Below are 21,593 nucleotides of genomic sequence, written 5' to 3'. Positions count from 1 at the left end.
ACAGCAAAATACAAAAAAAAAAAAGAAAAGAAATTCGTCTTTCCAATCCAAACAACTGCCGAGTTTGATATCACTACTGGCACCAGATTTTGTCTGTGTCTGTCCCTGATCTAACCTGTGAACTCCATTTATACATTCTTCCCACGTGATTTCACATGATTTTCCGTGACTTCCACCAGCGCATATCTTTTAAACCTATGGTCACCATCTTGATTTCTCTCTCTTTCGCCCAACCTTCGACTGACACACACGCGGTAAGACTTCTGTTCATTTGATCTGGGGTTCCCCCCCCCTTTCCTTTTGCTAACTTTAAACAATATGCCTCCCTGATCTCTGGATCACATTTCATAATCCCTCATCCACTGTGGCGGTCGTCTTTCCCTACTTGGTCTCTGCAGTGTCTCCCCATTCTCCTGCTGCACATCGCTTTCCACCATTTCATTTTCCACTGGCCTGATGTCAAGAATGTGTCTCGGTACTCCATCTACCGCAACGTTGTTGCTAATATTATTCCCAGTTATGCATCCTCTGCTCCACTGTGTGGTACATCGTGCCCCTGGAGGTTTCACCCATACTTCGTCACCGAGTTTGATGGTCCCTGTTATCTCCGTCTCACTGCTTGCCGGCTTAACCCTAGGATGCCTCCAGGAGTATTTGAATATTGACAGGTGTGGAACTGTCCCTTGCTGTTGCCTCGATCTAGGTGACATGTTATACCAATAGACCGCTTGCTCAGGTGAGGTGTTCCCTCTCTCTGCCACTGTCTTTATTGTTCGGTGGTTTCTTTCTACAATCCCGTTGCCACTGGGTCTATAGGCAGCTCTAAAGAATTGATGGATATTCCATTTTTTTAGCACATCTGCAACTGCTGCCGATCTAAAAGCAGTACCATTGTCGGTTAGAAGCCCTTCCACTGGACCGCGCTCCAGAAACATCACGTCAAGGGCTGCTGCTATTTCACTGCCTGTTTCACCTCGCAGCCTTTTCCATAGGGCGAAACGCCCAGGGCCACAGTCGACCATCGTCATATAAACTCCACCCCTGTAATGGGTGATATCAACTGCGAGTCTTTCCCAGGTCCCAGTTACGCCTAGTTCTCCAGCTTCATGCACCCTTGGAGCAGGGTCAATTGACTGACACTTGTTACAATTCCTGACCACTTGTTCCTTTGGGACACTCGGATCAACTTTTCTCACCAGGTACAATGTCCTCTCTACCCCCATATGGTGCAGATTGTGTAACTCTCGCACCCCAGAGCTATCCAGATGAGTCACTGCAGCAATATGCTCTTTTGTTGGCACAAACCAGCTTTTTCTCACTCTTGTGAGAGCATCCACTTTATTCTTCTCAGAGGCAACCATGATTACGTGCAGCTTCAAAGAGAACTCCTGCATCAGCTCAGCCAGCATCCCGAACCTGTGCTTCACTAGCATCTCTGCTGCCCCTTTCATTCTTATCCTTTTGTCATGTGAAATCATCGATTTCATCCAAGCAAACACAGTGGCCGAGTCTGTTTTCACACAGATGTTGCGTAGTCCCCATTTTAACGCCAGATTAACTCCTTTGGTAACTGCATCCATTTCTGCTACATTAATGTGGTTAGCATCATCCTTCTTCTGTAGCCAGGCCGCATCCTTTGCAATCACTCCACCCACTTCCAAGACAACCCATGTTGCAATACTGCTTGCATCACACCACACGACTCCATCCAGTGTTCGCGGCACATTCCATGTTCCCCGAACTGAGTCTTGCTTTTCCACTTCTTTTAGGACTTCTTCAATCAAGGCGGTCGTTCTTCCTCCCACTCTATCATCCCATTCTTTACCTTCAGCATGCCTCTTGATGTAGCTGCATACTGGCCTAAGCCAGCCAGCAATGGGGTAATGCCCAATCAGCTTTCCGCATATTGAAAAAAGTTCCCACTTGTTGAGCTCTTCTTTTATTTCATTTGTGGGATTTCGTTTCCCCTTCGAAATTCCAGGCCTCCCGACGCGTTTCGTTTCAACTTTAGTCCCCCCCCATCCAATTCTTCTGGTGCCTTGGCGACCAACCCGAACTTCTTTAAGTGAACCATGACCTCCTCTACAGTCACAAGAGTTTCATTCACGAGGATGTCGTCGGTATATGAGCTCATAGTGCCATCTTCCTTCCTCATTTTTTTCTAGAATCTTCCTTAGAATGGTCGACATGATCTTGGGTGCCAAATTCAGCCCAAACCCCACCCTAGTAAGGCAGTAGGTTCTGCCTTTATATCTGACCAACTGGTACTTCCAGAGTTTCTTGGCAACGCGGAGTTGCAAATAGGCAGATTTTAGATTGACCAACTTGGAGGCATCATTCATTTGCCTTCATTCTCTGATGGTCTCATTGCAAATATCTACAGCATCACCCCAGTATGGCACTCGACGTGTCTGTTCGATTCTCAGAAATCTAGTACTGGTCTGACCTTTCTTTTTGTTGGTTGCAGAACGGCCATTAATGGCAAGATGCCCAATTCGATGTCATTCGTCCACGGCAACAGTATTCCCTCCTCGATCCATCTGTCCACTTCTTGTTCAAAATCCTTTCTTGCTCCTCCTTTAAGCGAGTTATCGTAACATGCCGCCCTGTTTGTTAACATAGGCAGTTCATTCTTCCATGCCCACTCAACTGTCCACTGATTTCCATCGAATTCCGCTCTAAAATCCGGATCACTGATTGATATCCATTTCTTTTCTCGAACCTGTTTGATTCCTTCATTGACCTGCTCTGTTACTGCACATCCGGCTGGTCTGAACCTCATGCCATTCCTGCCGACTATGAGGCCTCCAAGCCGGCATATTACATCCATTCCGACAATCGCTTGGACGCCAGGCACCAGGCGATCAGTGACAACCGCATGGACTCTCATCCAGTGATCCTAGATTTCAATTGTGACAGTCCTCCTCCCTCAACATTTCACTCATGACCTATCGAATGCCACTACTTTGCCCTTCCTTTTCCATCCTCTGACCAGGCCAGTATGCACCATGGTAGTGGTACAGCCAGTATCGATCAGGGCCACAGCTTCTTGTCCTTCCACCACAATTTCACGCTTGGGCATCTGCTGCGAGTGCGCCATTATTCCCAAGTCTGGGCAGCCGCTGGTGCTTTGGCTCCCCCTTGACAGTTTCCCGGACTCTTGCAGTTAACTGTCATGTGACCTGATTACACCTGTAGCACACAGTCCTTTCCAAGAACTTCCTACAGTCTCTCCGCAGGTGTGAGCCCCTACATTCAAAACATGCGCCTTGTGGTCTCAGGTAGCTTTTGCTCTCATCCTTCCGTGCTGTTGCCACCGTTCCTACGGCCCCAGAGGGTTGGGTACTTACTAATATTCTTGCAGTTGGAAGCAGATCACTCACTTCCAACGTCTTGATACCTGGGACCTGCTGCAGCCTCTTCAAAATCTCCTCCAGGAACCCGGTAATGAATGCCATCTTTGCTACATGATTCGCAACCTGTCTCCGAATTCCTGCCAGTTCCACCAATCATTTGACTTCATTTGCATACACATCAACAGATTCTCCCGTCCACCTCTTCTCATTTAATTTGTTGTATGCCTCAAATGGCCCTTCCGCAAAGACCTGGATCAATCTGGCTATGATCGTCTCAGTGTCCTCCTGTTCACGGGAGCTCAGCTCCAAATATAGGACCAGTGCGTCACCCTCCAGGAACAACGGTATCACTGTGGCAACATCACCAATCTTTTGGAGCTTAGCCACTAGGTCGACTTTCTTTAACCAAGCCACCACATCACCATTGAACGGCTTTATGTTGTTCAAGCCGGTAGCCATCGCCGAAATAGCTTCAAGTGTTTCTAGTTTAGTACAGCAAAATACAAAAAAAAGAAATTCGTCTTTCCAATCCAAACAACCGCCGAGTTTGATATCACTACTGGCACCAGACTTTGTCTGTCTCTGTCCCTGATCTAACCTGTCAACTCCATTTATACATTCTTACCGCGTGATTTCATGTGATTTTCTGTGACTTCCGCCAGCGCACACCTTTTAAATATATGGGCGCCATCTTGATTTCTCTCTCTTTCGCCCAACCTTCGCCCGACACACACGCGGTAAGACTTCTGTTCATTTGATCCGGGTTTCACTCCCCCCCTTTCCTTTTGCTAACTTTAAACAACACCCAAGAATTAAAAGGTGGCACTCCAAACGCCCAGAAAGGCCGACGTTTAAAATTATTTCTCCCACGTAATATTGCTGTAGAGGACAGGGTCGTCTGTTATTGTGGTTGACGATCCTATCCTCTTTTGTTATGTAGGAGATTGAAGAATACACTCGCATATGACATCCTATGCCAAGTAATGAAGGCATGAAATATGCCGATATACAAATTTATTTACAGCAGTTACAAGTGTAAGAAGTAACGTTAATTGCGTTGGAGTATTTGACGGCAAGGTTGGTGTCGAATTGGTATTCGCCAGACCGGAGAGCGTCTATCGTCATATCTCCACATGTTGAGAGTCCCAGCGAAAACAGAATAAATAATACAAAACCGAGGTGAACGTAGCTGTGTATCGCCCCCCCCCCCCCTGGTGGCAATCAGAGTTGAAGGGCGATAATCGTGTTTACCTTAAGGTCACCCGTTTGTATGTATGAGTTCGCTTGTGGGGAGAAATCAGTTCCCGTATTGCCTTGTGATTTGGCTTTCAAGCCCACCTGATGCGTATTTTATTTTAAAAGAAGAATACTTGGTTATCTTTCAGATGCAAGGTTCCTTGTTTACTTGCGATTGTAACGATGTAAGATTCCGTTGTACGGAAGACCAAATCGGCCATAATTTAAATATTTAAATTTATTTACTGAATTTAAATATTTAAATTGATATACTGTTTAAATGATAATATACGTCTACGATGTTTTTATTGGCGCTTTTCTTCATATTTTTTAATAACATTTTTTTGCACCATTTACAAGTTTTTTTTTACAAATAATTTTTTTAATACTGTAATAGTAAAATTATTTTAGTAAAATTCTATATTGGATACGTTTTTTTTATGAAGTTTAAGTAAAAAAAAGTTCACTTTTTTATTATTAAAAATACATTTCATGAAAACACTCATTATAAAATGTTCACGTTGTTTAATTAAAAGTTCTCAATTTTAATCTAATAGTTTTATAATTTTGTTATTTTGTTACAAATTTCTAATAAAGATTATTTTAATTTTAACGGTAATTTGGTTTTCATTATAAACTCCGTCATGTTAAAGGCTTGAAAATCACTTTAAATCAATTTTAATATTAAAAAAAAAAAAGAGAAATCAACAGGAAAAAAATCTCGTGTGAAAACATTACGAGATACTTTTTCCGTATAATTAATAAATGTATCTTTATTTTACTATTACAGTATTAAAAAAATTATTTGTAAAAAGAACTTGTAAATGGTGCAAAAAAATGTTATTAAAAATACGAAGAAAAGCGCCATTGGCCGATTTGGTCTTCCGTACAACGGAATCTTACATCGTTAAAACCGCAAGTAAACAATGAACCTTGCATCTGAAAGATACCCGAATACTTTTATCCATAATATTCACACACACACACACACACACACACACACACAATCGGCTGTTTCGAAATGATTGAATAAAATTTCCTCCGCTTTAATTTGCTGCGAACCTGTTTTCCAGTCGCCATCTTGAATGTTGACTTCTTTATCCCATAATCTAGTCACGTTTTAAGTAAACAACATATATTCATTTCTCTTTTCGAAAGCAGATTGCAAAATAAAAAGTAAGTATTACTTAATTGGCATTCCGGTATATATTTCCGACGGTAATGTTGCTACATAAAATTTGCGGGTGATATGAGAATAATAAAGCATTAAAAATATTTCTTGTCTTAACGAGTCATTTGAAGTAAAAAGTTAATTTATTTTACCTATCGAAACTCGAGAAATTCACCGTTGTAAACATTTAATATGGCAGTCCGGGTTTGTATTACTGTACACATAGATTCGAAAAAGTTGTCAAAAAACAAATATAGAACAAATAAATGTTATCAAAGGCAAGATAAGTTACTTTTCTACCTAACTGGATATATTTTTTGTGTTTTTATTCAATGTAACATGTTTATTCAGCTCGAAAAACATGCAGTGTTTACCGATGTATTGGAAAATTCAAAATGGCAGCCGACTCTCTCTCGGAGAGGGTACGTTTGGGAAAAGGTATTATAAATAATAAACTAGACAAAATACTGTTAGAAATTCGCTCAATATATGTTACCGTGACATAAGTTGACATGTATTCGGTTGTTTTCTAACAGTATTTTGTCTAGTTTATTATTTATAATACCTTTTCCCAAACGTACCCTCTCCGAGAGAGAGTCGGCTGCCATTTTGAATTTTCCAATACATCGGTAAACACTGCATGTTTTTCGAGCTGAATAAACATGTTACACTGAATAAAAACATAAAACATATATCCAGTTAGGTAGAAAAGGAACTTATCTTGCCTTTGATAACATTTATTTGTTCTATATTTGTTTTTTGACAACTTTTTCGAATCTATGTGTACAGTAATACAAACCCGGCAGTCCAATTGTCCATACGGAGACTAATAAGTAGCTTTGACCTTGCGATCAAAAACTAAGATTGAGTCAAACGGAACGAATTGACGGAACTTTGGGAAATCTGTTTAATTCGTATTTTTATGAATTTATTTGGAGAGAGGCACTAGGCAGTGGCACAAATAAATTCGGCGAAATCCTTTGCTGCAGTGCACGTTCATTTCATGGTAATTAAAACAACTTTTCTTTTACTTATGTAAAATAAATTTTCTTCTATACTTTTGAATGACAAATAATTTGAGCAACTTTTAAACATCTTTTATTTTTAAGTAAAATTTAGTTTTAATTCAAAATGAAAAATAATTTATGTAGAATAAACGCACGTGAGGTGTCAGATTTTTTGGGGGGAGAGGGGGGGGGGTTGACACCCCTAACACTAAACTGCGAATAAAATATAAAACAAAAACTCGTAATTTCTCTGTTTAAAGTGGGTTGTTTATTTTCTTGGTACTAGTGCACTTATTGATCCATGCTGAAATAATAACGTTATTATTTAAAAAGCCATTCTTAACATGGGTAGGAGGGGAGGGTGTTTTGCCCAAACACTGTTTTGTACTTATTCTGTACTTTAACCTTGCAATTGGATAAAAAACATATCGTAAAACTTTAATTAATCTTGGAAATACAATTTAAAAATATCGCGGATCAGTAAGTGCATTAGCACCATTTTCTTTATGGAATATACTTCCAAAATAAACTATTAAAGTTGTTTAAAAAATAGTAGAAATATTATTTTTTATTTTTTAAAAAACAGTGTTTACAAAATACCGGCACGTCTTCATGCACCCATTTTTTTTTTTTACGTAATGAAATCAATTAGTCAATCCAGCCCTAGTCCAGCACCTAACAGCTGCTAAACTCCTGACTGACAAACAATATGGATTCAGGCAAGCCCGTTCAACAGCAGATATCTTAACTGTAGTTTCTGAACGTATATACCATTCATTTGACAAAACAGGGAAGAGTAGAGCGGTAACCCTTGATATATCTAAGGCTTTTGACAGGGTATGGCACGATGGTCTTCTAAGGAAAATTAGATCATATGGAATCACTGGAAGAATTCATAATGTAATTAAATCCTTCTTAAGTAATAGAAAAATCCAAGTTGTCCTCGATGGTTGTACATCTAAACAATATGACATAAATGCGGCAGTACCTCAGGGGTCTATCCTTGGACCTCTATTATTCCTGATATTCATAAATGACCTCCCTGATAAAATTGTATCGGAGATGGGTATATTTGCTGATGACATCACTCTCTATAAAAGATATGAGGGAAAACAAATGAACACATATTCAAGGAAATAGCAGAAACACTAGAGGATGACCTCCAATCTGTAGTGGAATGGGGACAAAAATGGATGGTCACATTCAATGCTGCTAAGACTAAACTTGTTTCCTTCAATAACTACAAGAAACCTTCTCTACCATCAATAGCAATGGCCAAGAACACATTGTCTGAAAGTACTTCTTTTAAACTCCTCGGCCTAATGTTTACAGGGAATATGAACTGGAATAGATACATTGAGAGCATTACCAAGGCTGCTGCAAGGAAGGTTGGCTCTCTCTACCGTGCTAGAAAACTACTTACACCTGAAAGTATCCTGTACCTCTATAAGGCCACCATTCGCCCATGTATGGAGTACTGTTGTCACATCTGGGCTGGTGCATCTGCTGCTTGTCTCTCGCTCCTAGACAGGGTTCAAAAGAGAGTCGCCAACCTAATAGGTCCTGAACTGTCATCTAGGCTTCAGCCTCTGTCCCATCGATGAGATGTTGCATCCTTCTGCCTGTTCTACAAATACTTTAATGGTGAATGCTCTGACGAACTGCAAACACTTGTACCTCCTCGACGTAACTACCCCCGACAAACCCGACAAGCTAGTAAGTCTCATCCCTTTACAGTAGAGATCCCTAGGTGCAAGAAAGCCTTTTACTCCAATATTTTCTTCCCCAGAACTGCGGGTCTTTGGAACTCCCTTCCGGCATTCTGCTTTCCCAACTGTACTGATATGCAGAAGTTCAAGTGTAATGTTAACAAACATCTTTCTACTCATCTCCCTTCATAATGCCCCTGCAAATTAAGTCCCTAATAGTAGCCCCCTGCTTCAAAGTGGCACTGTGCCTTGTTTGGGGTGAAAATTGAATTTAAAAAAAAAAAAATTGAATTTTACGAGTTAAGTATTTTTCAATTTTTAAACTTTAAAAATCTATCAAAATTTTTCTTTTTACGATATTTTCAGGGTCACTGTGAAATTTTATGCTCTTTCCAATAAACTGAATCTAATATTTTAGACAAACGTTTTTTTAAATTTAACCCCTATTTTGAAATGCCTATTAAAATTTAATTAATTTACTGACCAAAGTTTTATATATCACAAATTGAAGATAAAAGATCAATAAATAATATATTGTAATTTAAAACAACAAAGCAAAAAAAGAAGTGTTTTTTTTTAAATTTACCTGTAAAGTCCAAAGTGTAAAACCTTTTTTTTAAAAAAAAAAACACGTTGAATTTTTTTTAAGTCGAAGCTTATGTTCTGCTTATATTGTCCAGTAAATATTGGATGCTGACTACAATTTTTTCTATTTCATTCAATGTTTTCTTTTTTTAGATATTTAAAAAAATTCACTCGATAAAGTAGAATTAAAATATATTAAATCAAAAATTCATGTATTCCTTTAAGAGAATAAAAAAATCGACATTTGGTCAAGCCAATTTTTAGTAATCGGGCAAAATGCATGAATGAAATGTTACTATTTTGCAAGTATGGAAGCACATAGTGGCCACTTTGTAGTTGAAATAAAATATGTCAAAAATACAATTCAGCACTCCTGAAAACCTATAAAAGTGGAAATTTTAAAGGAATTTCCGAAGGTGAAGTAATTCTTCATATCTACCCTATCAAGATTACTAATGTGTTGTTTTTATGTTTTTGAAATAATCATTTTTGTCAACTTGATGCTTCCATACATAACAAACTGAAAAATCAAAGAACATCAAGGTTCTCTAATGGTGGATAAACTATTGTCGAAAAGACAGTTTACTGTGACTCTTGGTTGAAAAATCCTTTCATTTAAAAAATACATGGAATATAAAATATAAATATAGATTTTGATTCAAGTTAATTTTGTTGCTTTTTGTGAAATCGTTTTTAAAGAAAACCGATGAAAGAAAAATAGTGTATATTTTTCGGTTAAACCTTTTATGATTTTAAAATTTGGTCTTTGCTCATTTTATTGAAATAAAAATTAGGGTTTGAAATTACATTTTCATATTGTTATAAGCTTGTAGGCATGGAGAGTCTATTTAATCAAATGTTTACAGTGGCGACTTGCCCCAAAATTCTGATACACGTAGTGATGCAGCAAAGGATTTTGCCAAATTTATTTGTGCCACTCGCTCTCTCCACATAAATTCATAAAAATACGAACAGATTCACCAAAGTCAATTCATTCTGTTTGACAAAATCTTTCTTTTTTTTGATCGGAACATCAAGGCTGCTTATTGGTCAACGAATAGCAACAGGAAGCCATGTTGATTTTTTATTCATTGAATGTTTACACACTTTAACGGTGCAATTCTCAAGTTTTAATGAATAAAATTTTTTTTACACAAAATGATTCCTGATGTAATAATGTTTAAGATAAGTAGGGACTGCCAAAACAATGTGAAAAAAAGAAAGCATGATTCCATCACGTCAGACTTGTGTTAACTATACAAACTATGGAAAAGCAGAAGTGACTTAATGATTTTTTAAAACCTTTGTTTATCTTTTTCAAACTGCAATTAATAATTAATCTTTGTTATAATTTTTTTAGGTTTTAAAATTTACACAGTTTAATGATTAATAATTATTATAAACATTTATATTTTAAATGTGAAATACGGTTTTACTGAATGTTCATTTGGTTAACTATGGCTTCCATATTTTGTTCGGTAAAAAGAGACAAACGAAATATGGGGGGGGCCTATAAAATGCTTAATATTTGTGCAATATTATTTTCAAATCGGTTTTAATCTGGAGATAAAATAGTTGACAACAGCCATGTTTATATTAAAACTTAATATTAAAAAAAAATTTAAACACAATTAATTAAAAAATCTATGTAACGGAATATTTTGAAATAATGGAATTTTAATCGTTTTAATCTTTTAAAAATTAATTAATTTTACGAAGTTTCTTTTTCTTGGCAATTCGACTGATTATAGTATATATTAATTCGAATAAACGCTATTTAAAAAAATATAATATTAAATTTATATCATTTTTTTAATTGCAACTTCAAGGTAAGTTTTTGTTCAATACATTGTATGTAAATTTTTAAAATTTAAATATTTTTTACTTATTTGAACTCTTCTGTTTCATAATAAATAGAAATTTTGATAGATTTAAATATATTTTGTTCAAATTTTGAAAAAAAAAAAAAATAGGGGGGTGCACCCACTAAAAAAAAAAAAAAATTCCCCTTGTATATTTTATGGAAACTGCATTTTATATGTAATATCATTCTAAAATGGATAAGTATCGAAAATTTCACGAAAATATGACGATTAGTTGGTTTTTGCTAGATTTATTAAACACGTGTATGTTTTCACGTTTGGAATGCTTACTACATGGGAACGTTATTTTAAAGTGCCAATTATGTAAACACGATTGTCATCTTGCAATTTCATTATTTTCGTACAGTGAAAAAAATTTTCTTTTATATTATTACTATGTTTTTTGCTCTTCTTTTAAATGGTACAAAAGTTATATTGATAATATTAATTTATAATAAAGTTACATCGTTTTACATATATGAGGGGTTAATTCTGTGGTGACATTTGGAGGTGCCTAGAAAACACCAATGCAGACAATCTCATATTCTCAGGAGAAGAAATTGCTGTCCCAAAAATGAGGTGCAACAATTGTAAACAAATGTTTGCTTAAAAAAAAGATCTCAAGAAAGTTCTTTCACCGGCAATTAACAACCGTAAAAAATATCTTAAAAATGTTTTTAAAGATTTTTTTTTAATTTCTGTAGACTCCTCTTCCACCAAAAAATCTTGACTAAACAAAAAGTCTTGAAAATAAAAAAACAAGAAAAAATATGGTTACAAAAAAAAAACAAAAAAAACTTGTACTTACACCTAACAATTATATGGTTAAAATATCTTTTCTTGAAGAAAAAAACAAACTTTCTGTTGATAAATATTTTGTAAAAAAAAAAAAATTAAATGCTAAAATAAAATAAACATATTTTCGTTTTTCAAGGTAGTTTTTTTTGCTATTTTTGATTATTTGCATTTGTATTTTTTTCCCCGGTTTGTTTTGTTTTTTTCATTAGTCTGCATTTGTTATGATGCTTGGCTGATGCCAATGATTGCTGGTTTTGCCTGATGGTAATTCAGGTCAAATTATGCAAGAGTACCAAAAAAAATGTTTATTTACTTTAAGAATGTTTCACATAAAAAGAAAGTTAACAGTTATAAGAAATAAATATTACACGATACCGAGATGCTATAAATTATTATTATTATTATTATTATTATTATTATTATTATTATTATTAACATTGTTACATTAAATAAAGTAGTTGAAAACATCATTTTATAATCATGTAATATTTTTTTCTTATAATTATTATCTTTCTTTTTTATGTGAAACATTCTTAAAAATAAATAAACATATACCCACACATGTTATCAGGCTAACCCTATGAAGAACGATTTTTCACTATTAAGAAGTTGTATTTTCACATCGTTTAGTGATAGAATGAATGTATGTCTGTCAATGGAAAAGCCATATATTTTAAATATATCGTTTTAAAATATTAAAAAATAAATAATATTCTTTTTAATTATAACAATATTGAATGATGTTTTACTTTGATAATCTGATGAATTAAACATTTGTTTTATTATAACCTACCAATAATAATGATAATAATAATAGTATGTAAAAAAAATAATATATATATATATATATAAAAAATAGCCAAATGTGTAGTTTAGCAGCATAAATTATTTGACAGACAAAAAAATTATAAAAAATATTTTTATATAAAGTACATTATTAGACGCTAAGGTTGAAATAATTTGATAATCAGCATGAAAAACACACATTGGAGGGAAACAGTTTTCTTTTGAAATTTGTTGATGAATATTTTCCCAGAAGTCGTATTTAATAGGACAGAGCAAATAAAAAAAGCGTCCCTAATAGAGGTCAGTGTACCCAATAATACAGGGCTTAACAGAGCTGAGAGGGGAAAGATAACAAGTATCAAGGATTATGTATGACATGAAACGAAATTGGAAACTAAAAGAGGTTTCAATTATACCAACCATCATCGGAGCAACTGGGCTTATGAAAAAGAACTTAAAAAGTGCAAGTGAGATACAAACGATTGCACTGAAAGGGATAGTTAGAATCCTAAAATGATCTCTTGGTTGGACTCACTAAAATAGGGGTAAATGTCAGACATCTGGTTGGATGTCCCACTTGCTAGAAGTAAAAGATGAAGAAAAATGACAAAAAAAAGCGATAGACTATATTCATGGCAATCTTTAACCCTTATCCTCGAGTGGCCTCTTGGCCTTGATAAGTGGTGATGCCTTTGTAAAAAAAAAAAAAAAGAAGCCTTTTCACAAAACTCTGCTATAAAAGTACACATGGACAAACACTGTTTCGGATACTCAAGGTATGAGAAATGGTGAAGAAAGAAAAATAATATATTTGAGGCTCAAATAAGATCTCTCTTACCAAATGAAAAGGTATTAGGGACAACAACCAAAATCTTATTTTTGGTCGTGTCACAGATAAATATCTCAGAAAAGTGACTGTGTTCTATAACAAAGACATACAGGCAGGCAGATACATAAAAGACAAGGTCATTAAGCCAGACATTGTAATATGGAACAAGCCCGAAAGAACTGCGCTCATTATCAATGTTACAATCTCAAATGACTTTGGCCTTAATAGAGCTGAACGGAAAAGATAACAAAATATTAGTACCTAAATAATGATTTAAAACAACATGGTCCCGTAAAACAATCAACATTATATCAGTAGTGATAGGAGCAACTGGGCTAATAAAAAAATCTTAAGAAATACTTAAAAGCAACCACAGGAAGACCAAGCTGTTATAAAGTGCAGATAATAGCTATAAAGTGAACAGCATCTATTCTTTAAAGAGCCCTTGGATATAAATTCAAATCATTACAGAATCAAGTGTAAACTCCAGGATGGAGCCTCTTGATCTCTTAAAACTTACTGAAGTAAAATAAAAAAAAAGACAGAAACTTGCATTTTAAGATCTCTATCATTCCAGTTATTTTAGAAGCAACTGGACTCATGAAAAAGAATTTCAAAAACTACCTGCCAAATATACCCGATGAACCAAATGCAAGAGAGACAATTGCACTTAAAGGGACAGTCAGAATTTTTAAAAGATCTCTCGGAATATCTAAGTTAGTAGGTGAATATTTGGCATCTGGTATGATGCTCCATCCCTAGCTTGAACAAATTGATAAGAAAAATATAAAAAAGAGAGAAACCTTATTCTTGTGAAGTTTCTTCTTTAAGTTTTTCAACCAATTCTATTTCAAAGAAACATGCAATAGAGAAGTCATTTTGATGTGAAGTGTGTGGGTTAGCATTTTTATACAGTCCATTTTTAACAGTACACTTACAAACACACAAAGGAGATCTGTGGAGAGATGCAGCTTGACAGATTGTCAAACATCTGAAAACATGAATCATCACCAATAACATCAAATGGAAAAGTGACTGTGTTCTATAACAAAGACATACAGGCAATTAAACCAGACATGGCAATATGGAACAAGCCTGAAAAAACTGGGCTCATTATCAATGTCACCATCCCAAATGACTTTGGCCATAACAGAGCTAAACAGGAAAAGATAACAAAATATTAGGACCTAAACAATCATTTAAAAATGACATGGTCTCTGAAAGAAATCAACATTATACCAGTTGTGATAGAAGCAACTGGCTTAATAAAAGAGAATCTTCAGAAATATTTAGAAGCAATCCTTGGAAGACCAAAGTGTAACGAAATACAAATAGCAGCCATAAGGAAACAGTGTTTATTCTTACAAGAGCCCTCGAATATAAATTCAAATTGTAATAAAATCAAGTATTAGCTCCAGGATGGACCCCTTTGATCTCTTCAAATTAACTGAAGTAAAATAATAAGAAAGGGAGAAAAAACTTTTTATTGTGAAATGTATGGCTCAGCATTTTCACAAATTTTTCATTTAAAAACACATATGAGGAAGCACTCAACATTCTAGATTCAAACACTTAAAGGAAGGTCAGAATCCAAAAAAAAATCTCTTGGTTGGAATATCTTAGTAGGTGAACGTTTGGCATGTGGGAAAATGCCCCATCTTCAGCTTCAAACAAACTAATAAGAAAATTAAGAAAAGAACATTCTAGCAATTATAGGAGCAACTGGATTCATGAAAAAGAATGCCATAAAACTACCTGGCAAACATACCCGGTGAACCAAGTGCAAGAAAGGTAAAAATATTGCATTAAAAGAGATGCTTATATTCTGAAAAAAAATCCTTCGGTTGGAACATATGATAGTGGATGATTTGGATGCCTCATTGGTAGCTTTAAAAAATGATAAGAAAATTGAAAAAATTATTAAATAGTCCCTGAAATAAACGTATACACTGTAGTAGAAACAAATGATATTTTGAAATATTTTCAAAATACCTCATCTCATTTATCGTCATACTGTACTTCATAAACGACTGTCTAAAATGAAAAATCGAACATTTATTAGTGTAATTTAGTAATAAATTTATAATAAATCATCAAATTAAATGTTTATATATTTAATACACTTAAAGAGAATATTTTCTAATAAAGCTTAAACAGTGCATTATTTTTCTGTTGTATGTTTTATTTAATAATATATCTAGTTCATTCACAGGTGGCAATTAGAAAATGAATAAAGCCATTTATGGGTGAAAACTTGATTGACAGAAGTCGATCATCATTTCTGTTAAGAATAGACATGAAAACATGTACAAAAGTGAAGCCTTATTCTTGTGAAGCATGCACATTTTAATTTAGTAGCAGTTCTGATTTAAAAAGGCATGTACGAACACATACTGAAGAGACAGTGAGGATACTAAAAAGAGCTCTCGGTTGGTTTCAATAACAAGCAAGGCATTGTTGGCAGCTGGTCTGGCTGACCCATACCCAGCATTACAATCTTCAAAGGAAGAAAATTAAAAAAAGAAAAGAAAAAAGAGAGACACCATATTCTTGTGAAGTATGTCAAGTTGCATTTTCAAAGAAGTATAAATTGAAGAATCATATTCGAACACACACTATGAGTGGTCTAAGCAACAATAATAAATGCAGGTTCTGTAGCACTGAGGTTGAGAGTGTGGGCCACCTGATTTCTAGTTGCAATGTCCTACTTGGAGATGGTTACTATACAGATCGCCATAACGGAGTTTGCAAATACCTTCACTGGAAGATATGTAAGAAACTCAACATTCAGTGTAGTAAAAAATCCTGGGAACATATACCCGAACGAACAGTTGGGAATGACAACTTAACCATTCATTATGACTACATAATCCCAACTGGTACATATCTTGAAAACGCAGCTGTTAAACCAGATATAGTGATTTGGGACAGAGCAAACAAAAAAGCGACCATAATAGAGGTCAGTGTACCCAATGATACAGGGCTTAACAGAGCTGAGAGAGAAAAGATAAAGTATCAAGGACTTATGTATGATATGAAACGAAATTGGAAATTAAAAGACGTTTCAATTATACCAGTCATTATAGGAGCAACTGGGCTTATGAAAAAGAACTTTAAAAAGTACATAGCAAGCATACCCGGTGAACCAAGTGCAAGTGAAATACAAACGATTGCACTGAAAGGGACGGCTAGAATCCTGAAAAGATCTCTTGGTTGGACTCACTAAAATAGGGGTAAATGTCAGACATCTGGTTGGATGTCCCACCCCCTAGAAGAAAAAGTTTAAGAAAAATGAAAAAAATAAAAAGAGAAAAACAAGTTTGGGACAAAAGATCAACTTCTGAGTAAAACAATCCTGGAAGACTGTAGGAAGCGACAAAGAAACCTGTCAATGGCCTGGATTGACTACCAAAAGGCATTTGACAGTGTGCCTCATTCCTGGATAATGCGGTGTCTGGAGCTGTATAATGTCCATGAGAACGTAAGATCTTTTATTACAAAACAAATGACAATGTGGCAAACATCTATTGCCCTACACCACATAGAAGGGACAATACAGTCTTCAAATAATAGCATCCAGCGAGGCATATTTCAAGGAGATAGCCTATCACCACTACTATTTTGCCTTGCAATCGATCATCTCAGCAAGCTTCTAAAAAAATGTGATGCTGGGTACAATCTCAATAGAGGCAGAAAAAAAGACGAAAGTAAAAGAATGAATCATTTACTTTTCATGGACGATCTAAAACTCTACGCAGAGACAGAAAAACACCTTGTCTCCCTGATAGAAATTGTGAAAACATTCTCAGAGGATATCTGCATGGAGTTTGTATTTGACAAATGTGCTAAATGCACAATAAAAAGGGAGAAAAAACAACATATGAATATCTTCGAATCAATGACAGCCTCATTGAAGATTTGAGAGAGGATTCCACATACAAATACCTCGGTATTGAGAAAACATAAATGTGGAACATGAAAAAATGAGACATAGGGCAGAACAGGAATACACAGTACGCCTGAAAAAGATCCTCAAATCTGAAGTAACCCCTAAAAACAAAATTACGGCTATAAACCAGCTTGCAATACCTGTGATCACGTACGGTTTCGATATTATAGACTGGACTCAATATAACATAAACAGGCTCACTACAAAGACCAGGAAATAACTATCCCTACATACCAAAACCAATGCATCGACAGGATATACCTACCACGAAAAGAAGGGGGCTTAGGCCTCACTGAATTCAACCATGCATATCGAGCCACTATAGTAAGCATGAGCCAATATATTAAAAGTTCAATGGACATGACAATGGAAATGGTAAAAGACCATCATGATCACCTTTCTAAACAAACCTCAATCACAAAGTTTGCTGAAAACTTTAGAGGAGTCATACCGAAGAACACTGTCGATGTACACGATAAACCAGCAACACAGATTGTAAGAATCAAAAGAAAAAAATACACTGAAATAGAGATAGAGACAAGAAAATAAGGGTGGAAACAAAATAAGCGAACAGGGAAGTTCCTAGAGGAGCTCAATCAGGAGTACATAGACAAGGATGCTTCACTCCAGAGTGGGAGACTTCTATTTGATGAGGAAAGACTTATTGTAGCCGGGCATGATCAGGGCTTACTCACAAATGGATTAAAAAAAATGTCTGGTCTACAAACAAATGGCCAGTGCAGGTTTTGCCACTCAGCAATTGAGAGCCCAAGCCACCTAATGTCTGCATGCCCAATCTCATTGGCAGATGGCCATTACACTGCTCGTCACAACAAAATATGCAAGTACCTCCATTGGAAGATATGTGGAGAGATGCAACTTGACAGATCGCTGAACATCTGGGAACATGAACCACCACCAATAACATCAAACAGAAATGTGACTGCGTTCTATGACAAAGACATACAGGCAGGCAGATACATAAAAGACAAGGCCATCAAACCAGATATTGTTATATGGAACAGGCCTAAAAGAACTGTGCTCATTGTTGATGTCACCACCCCAAATGATTTTGGCCTTAACAGAGCTGAACGGGAAAAGATAACAAAATATCAGGACCTAGAGTAAGGTATCAGGACCTAAAAAATGATCTAAAAACGACATGGTCTCTGAAAGAAATAAACATTGTACCGGTTGTGATAGGAGCGACTGGATTAATAAAAAAGAATCGTCATAAATACTTAGAAACAATCCCTGGAAGATCAAGCTGTAACGAAATACAGATAGCAGCCATAAAGGGAACAGTATCTATTCTTAAAAGAGCCCTCGGATATAAATTTAAATTATAACAGAATCAAGTGTTAGCTCCATGAGGGAACCCCTTGATCTCTTAAAACTTACTAAAGAAAAATTTAAAAAAAAAGAGAAAAACCTTATTCATGTGTCATATGTGGCTCCAGATTTTCGCACAATTCTAGCTTAAAAAAACACATTCAAGCACACACCTGAGAGAAACTTTATTCATGTAAAATATGTGATGCAGCGTTTATAGACAATTCAAAGTTAAGAAACTATATTCGAACTCACACAGGAGAAAAACTATATCATTGTAAAATATGTGATTCAACATTTTCAGAGAGTTCTTCCTTAAAACAACATAGAAGAATACACACTGGAGAGATACCTTACTCATGTAATGTATGCCACATTGCATTTTCACAAAATGCTTCATTAAAAAAATATGCGAACACACACTGGTGAAAAACCATATTCATGTCCTGCATGTAGAGCTTTGTTTTCAGCGAGATCTTCCTTAAAAGTTCATATGCGAATTCACAGCGGAGAGAAACCTTATTCTTGTCATGTTTGTGGATCTACTTTTTCATATAACTCTTCATTAATAAAACACATTCGAACACACTGGCTGGTCTACAAAAAACCGACCAATGCAAATTTTGTCACTCAGCTGTTGAAAGCCCAAGCCACCTAATGTCTGGATGCAAGATCCTTCTAGCCGATGGTCATTACACTGCTCGCCACAACAAAGTATGTAGATACTTACATTGGAAGATCTGTGGAGAGATGCAACTAGATAGGTCGTCAAACATCTGGGAACATGAACCACCACTGATAACATCAAATGGAAAAGTGACAGTGTTCTACGACAAAGACATACAGGCAGGCAGATACATAAAAGACAAGGTCATCAAGCCAGATTAGTAATATGGAACAAGCCCGAAAGGACTGCACTCATTATCGATGTCACAGTTCCAAACGACTTTGGTCTTAATAGAGCAGAACAGGAAAAGATAACAAAATATCAGGACCTAAAAAATGATCTAAAAGCAACATGGTCTCTGAAAGAAATAAACATCATACCAGTTGTGACAGGAGCAACTGGCATAATAAAAAAGAACCTTCAAAAATACTTAGAAGCAATCCCTGGAAAACTAAGCTGTAACGAAATACAGATAGCAGCCATAAAGGGAACAGTGTCTATTCTTAAAAGAGCCCTCGGATATAAATTTAAATTATAATAGAATCAAGTATTAGCCCCAAGAAGGAGCCCCTTGATCTCTTCAAACTAACAAAAGTAAAATAAATAAAAAAGTGAGAAACCCTATGCTTGTCAGTTGTGTGACTATGCATCTGCAGACAGTTGTAATTTAAAGAGTCACATGCGGAAACACAGTGTTTCACTCATCCAAATATCAAAACAATGAAGTAAAGGAGAAACCTTGTTTTATCATTTGTTCATAAAATGTTCACTTAAAAATACATATGCAATCACAAACTTTAATATTTTGCTATAAGTGAACAGAAAAACCAACTGAAGCATTTTGCTATGTATGTAACTTGTAAAAACAATCTGCAGAGAGTTCTAATTTAAACAACTGACCCATCAAATTATCGCCCCATTAGCCTCCTCCCACTTTTCGCCAAAATATTTGAGACCATAATTAACCATGCTCTAGTCCGGCACCTTACAGATGCTAAATTTCCGACTGACAAACAATATGGATTTAGACAAGCCCGTTCCACAACTGACATCCTCACTGTAATCTCTGAATGTATATACCATTCACTGGACAAAGTGTGGGGGGGGGCAGAGCGGTAGCTCTAGATATATCTAAGGCTTTTGACAGGGTATGGCACAAGGGTCTCCTCAGGAAAATTAAATCATACGGTATCACTGGTAGAATACTTAGCATAATTAAATCCTTCTTAGATAAGAGAAAAATCCAGGTTGTCCTCGACGGTCAAACATCTAAACAGTGTGATATAAATGCGGGAGTGCCTCAGGGTTCTATTCTTGGATGTCTATTGTTCCTGATATTTATTAATGACCTCCCCGACAAAACTGCCTCTGAGATGGGTATATATGCTGATGACACTACACTTTATAACAGGCATGACAGGAAAACAAATGAACACATATCTAAAGAAATGGCAAAAACACTAGAGGATGACCTCCAATCTGTAGTGGAATGGGGACATAAATGGATGGTCACATTCAATGCTGCCAAGACTAAACTGGTTTCCTTCAATAACTACAAGAAACCTTCTTCAATAGCAATGGCCAGTGACTCCCTGTCTGAGAGTACATCTTTCAAACTGCTTAGCCTAACGTTCACAGGAAACATGAGCTGGAACAATTATATTGAAAACATTGCCAGGGCCACTGCAAAGAAGGTAAGCTCTCTCTACCGTGCTAGAAAACTACTGACACCTGAAAGTATCCTGTATCTCTATAAGGCCACCATTCGCCCATGTATGGAGTATTGTTGTCACATCTGGGCTGGTGCGTCTACTACTAGTCTCTCGCTCCTAGACAAGGTTAAAAAAAGAGTCGCCAATCTGATAGGCCCTGAACTGGCATCTAAGCTTCAGCCTCTGTACCATCGACGAAACGTTGCATCCCTCTGCTTGTTCTACAAGTATTTTAATGGTGAATGCTCTGACAAACTGCAGACACTTGTGCCCCCATGACGCAGACACCGCCGACAAACCCGACAGGCAGCTAAATCCCACCCCCACACAGTAGAGATCCCTAGATGTAAAAGATCTTTCTATTCCAGTAGTTTCTTCCCCAGAACCGCTAGGCTCTGGAATTCCATTCCAGGATCCTGCTTCCCTAACTGTACTGACATGCAGAAGTTCAAGTGCAACGTGAACCGACATCTTGCTGCCCAAATCCCTACATAGTGCCCCAGTAGTTGCTGACCCTGATAGTAGCCCCCTACACCAAAGTGGCAATGTGCCTTGTTTGGGGTGAAAATGTAATAAAAAAAGAAAAAGAGTCAT

The 21,593-nt window shown here is 36.1% G+C and overlaps 1 protein-coding gene across 1 annotated transcript; it reads right to left on the bottom strand.

Moving 5' to 3' along the window:
- Positions 1-338: 338 nt before the first annotated feature.
- Positions 339-2,890, bottom strand: LOC145241677 (uncharacterized). Its single transcript, XM_080104804.1, has 2 exons — positions 2,447-2,890; positions 339-1,895 (listed from the first exon to the last, which is right to left on the bottom strand). Exons 1-2 carry the CDS (start codon positions 2,888-2,890, stop codon positions 339-341), a joined length of 2,001 nt encoding a protein of 666 aa, XP_079960930.1.
- Between the last annotated feature and the right edge of the window lie 18,703 nt (positions 2,891-21,593).

Source organism: Euprymna scolopes, chromosome 20 (genome assembly GCF_053919585.1).
Source record: "Euprymna scolopes isolate OS-2025 chromosome 20, ASM5391958v1, whole genome shotgun sequence".
Classification (NCBI taxonomy): domain Eukaryota; kingdom Metazoa; phylum Mollusca; class Cephalopoda; order Sepiida; family Sepiolidae; genus Euprymna; species Euprymna scolopes.
The sequence above is the reverse complement of the archived record's forward strand: the minus strand, read 5'-3'. Positions and strand labels throughout refer to the sequence as shown.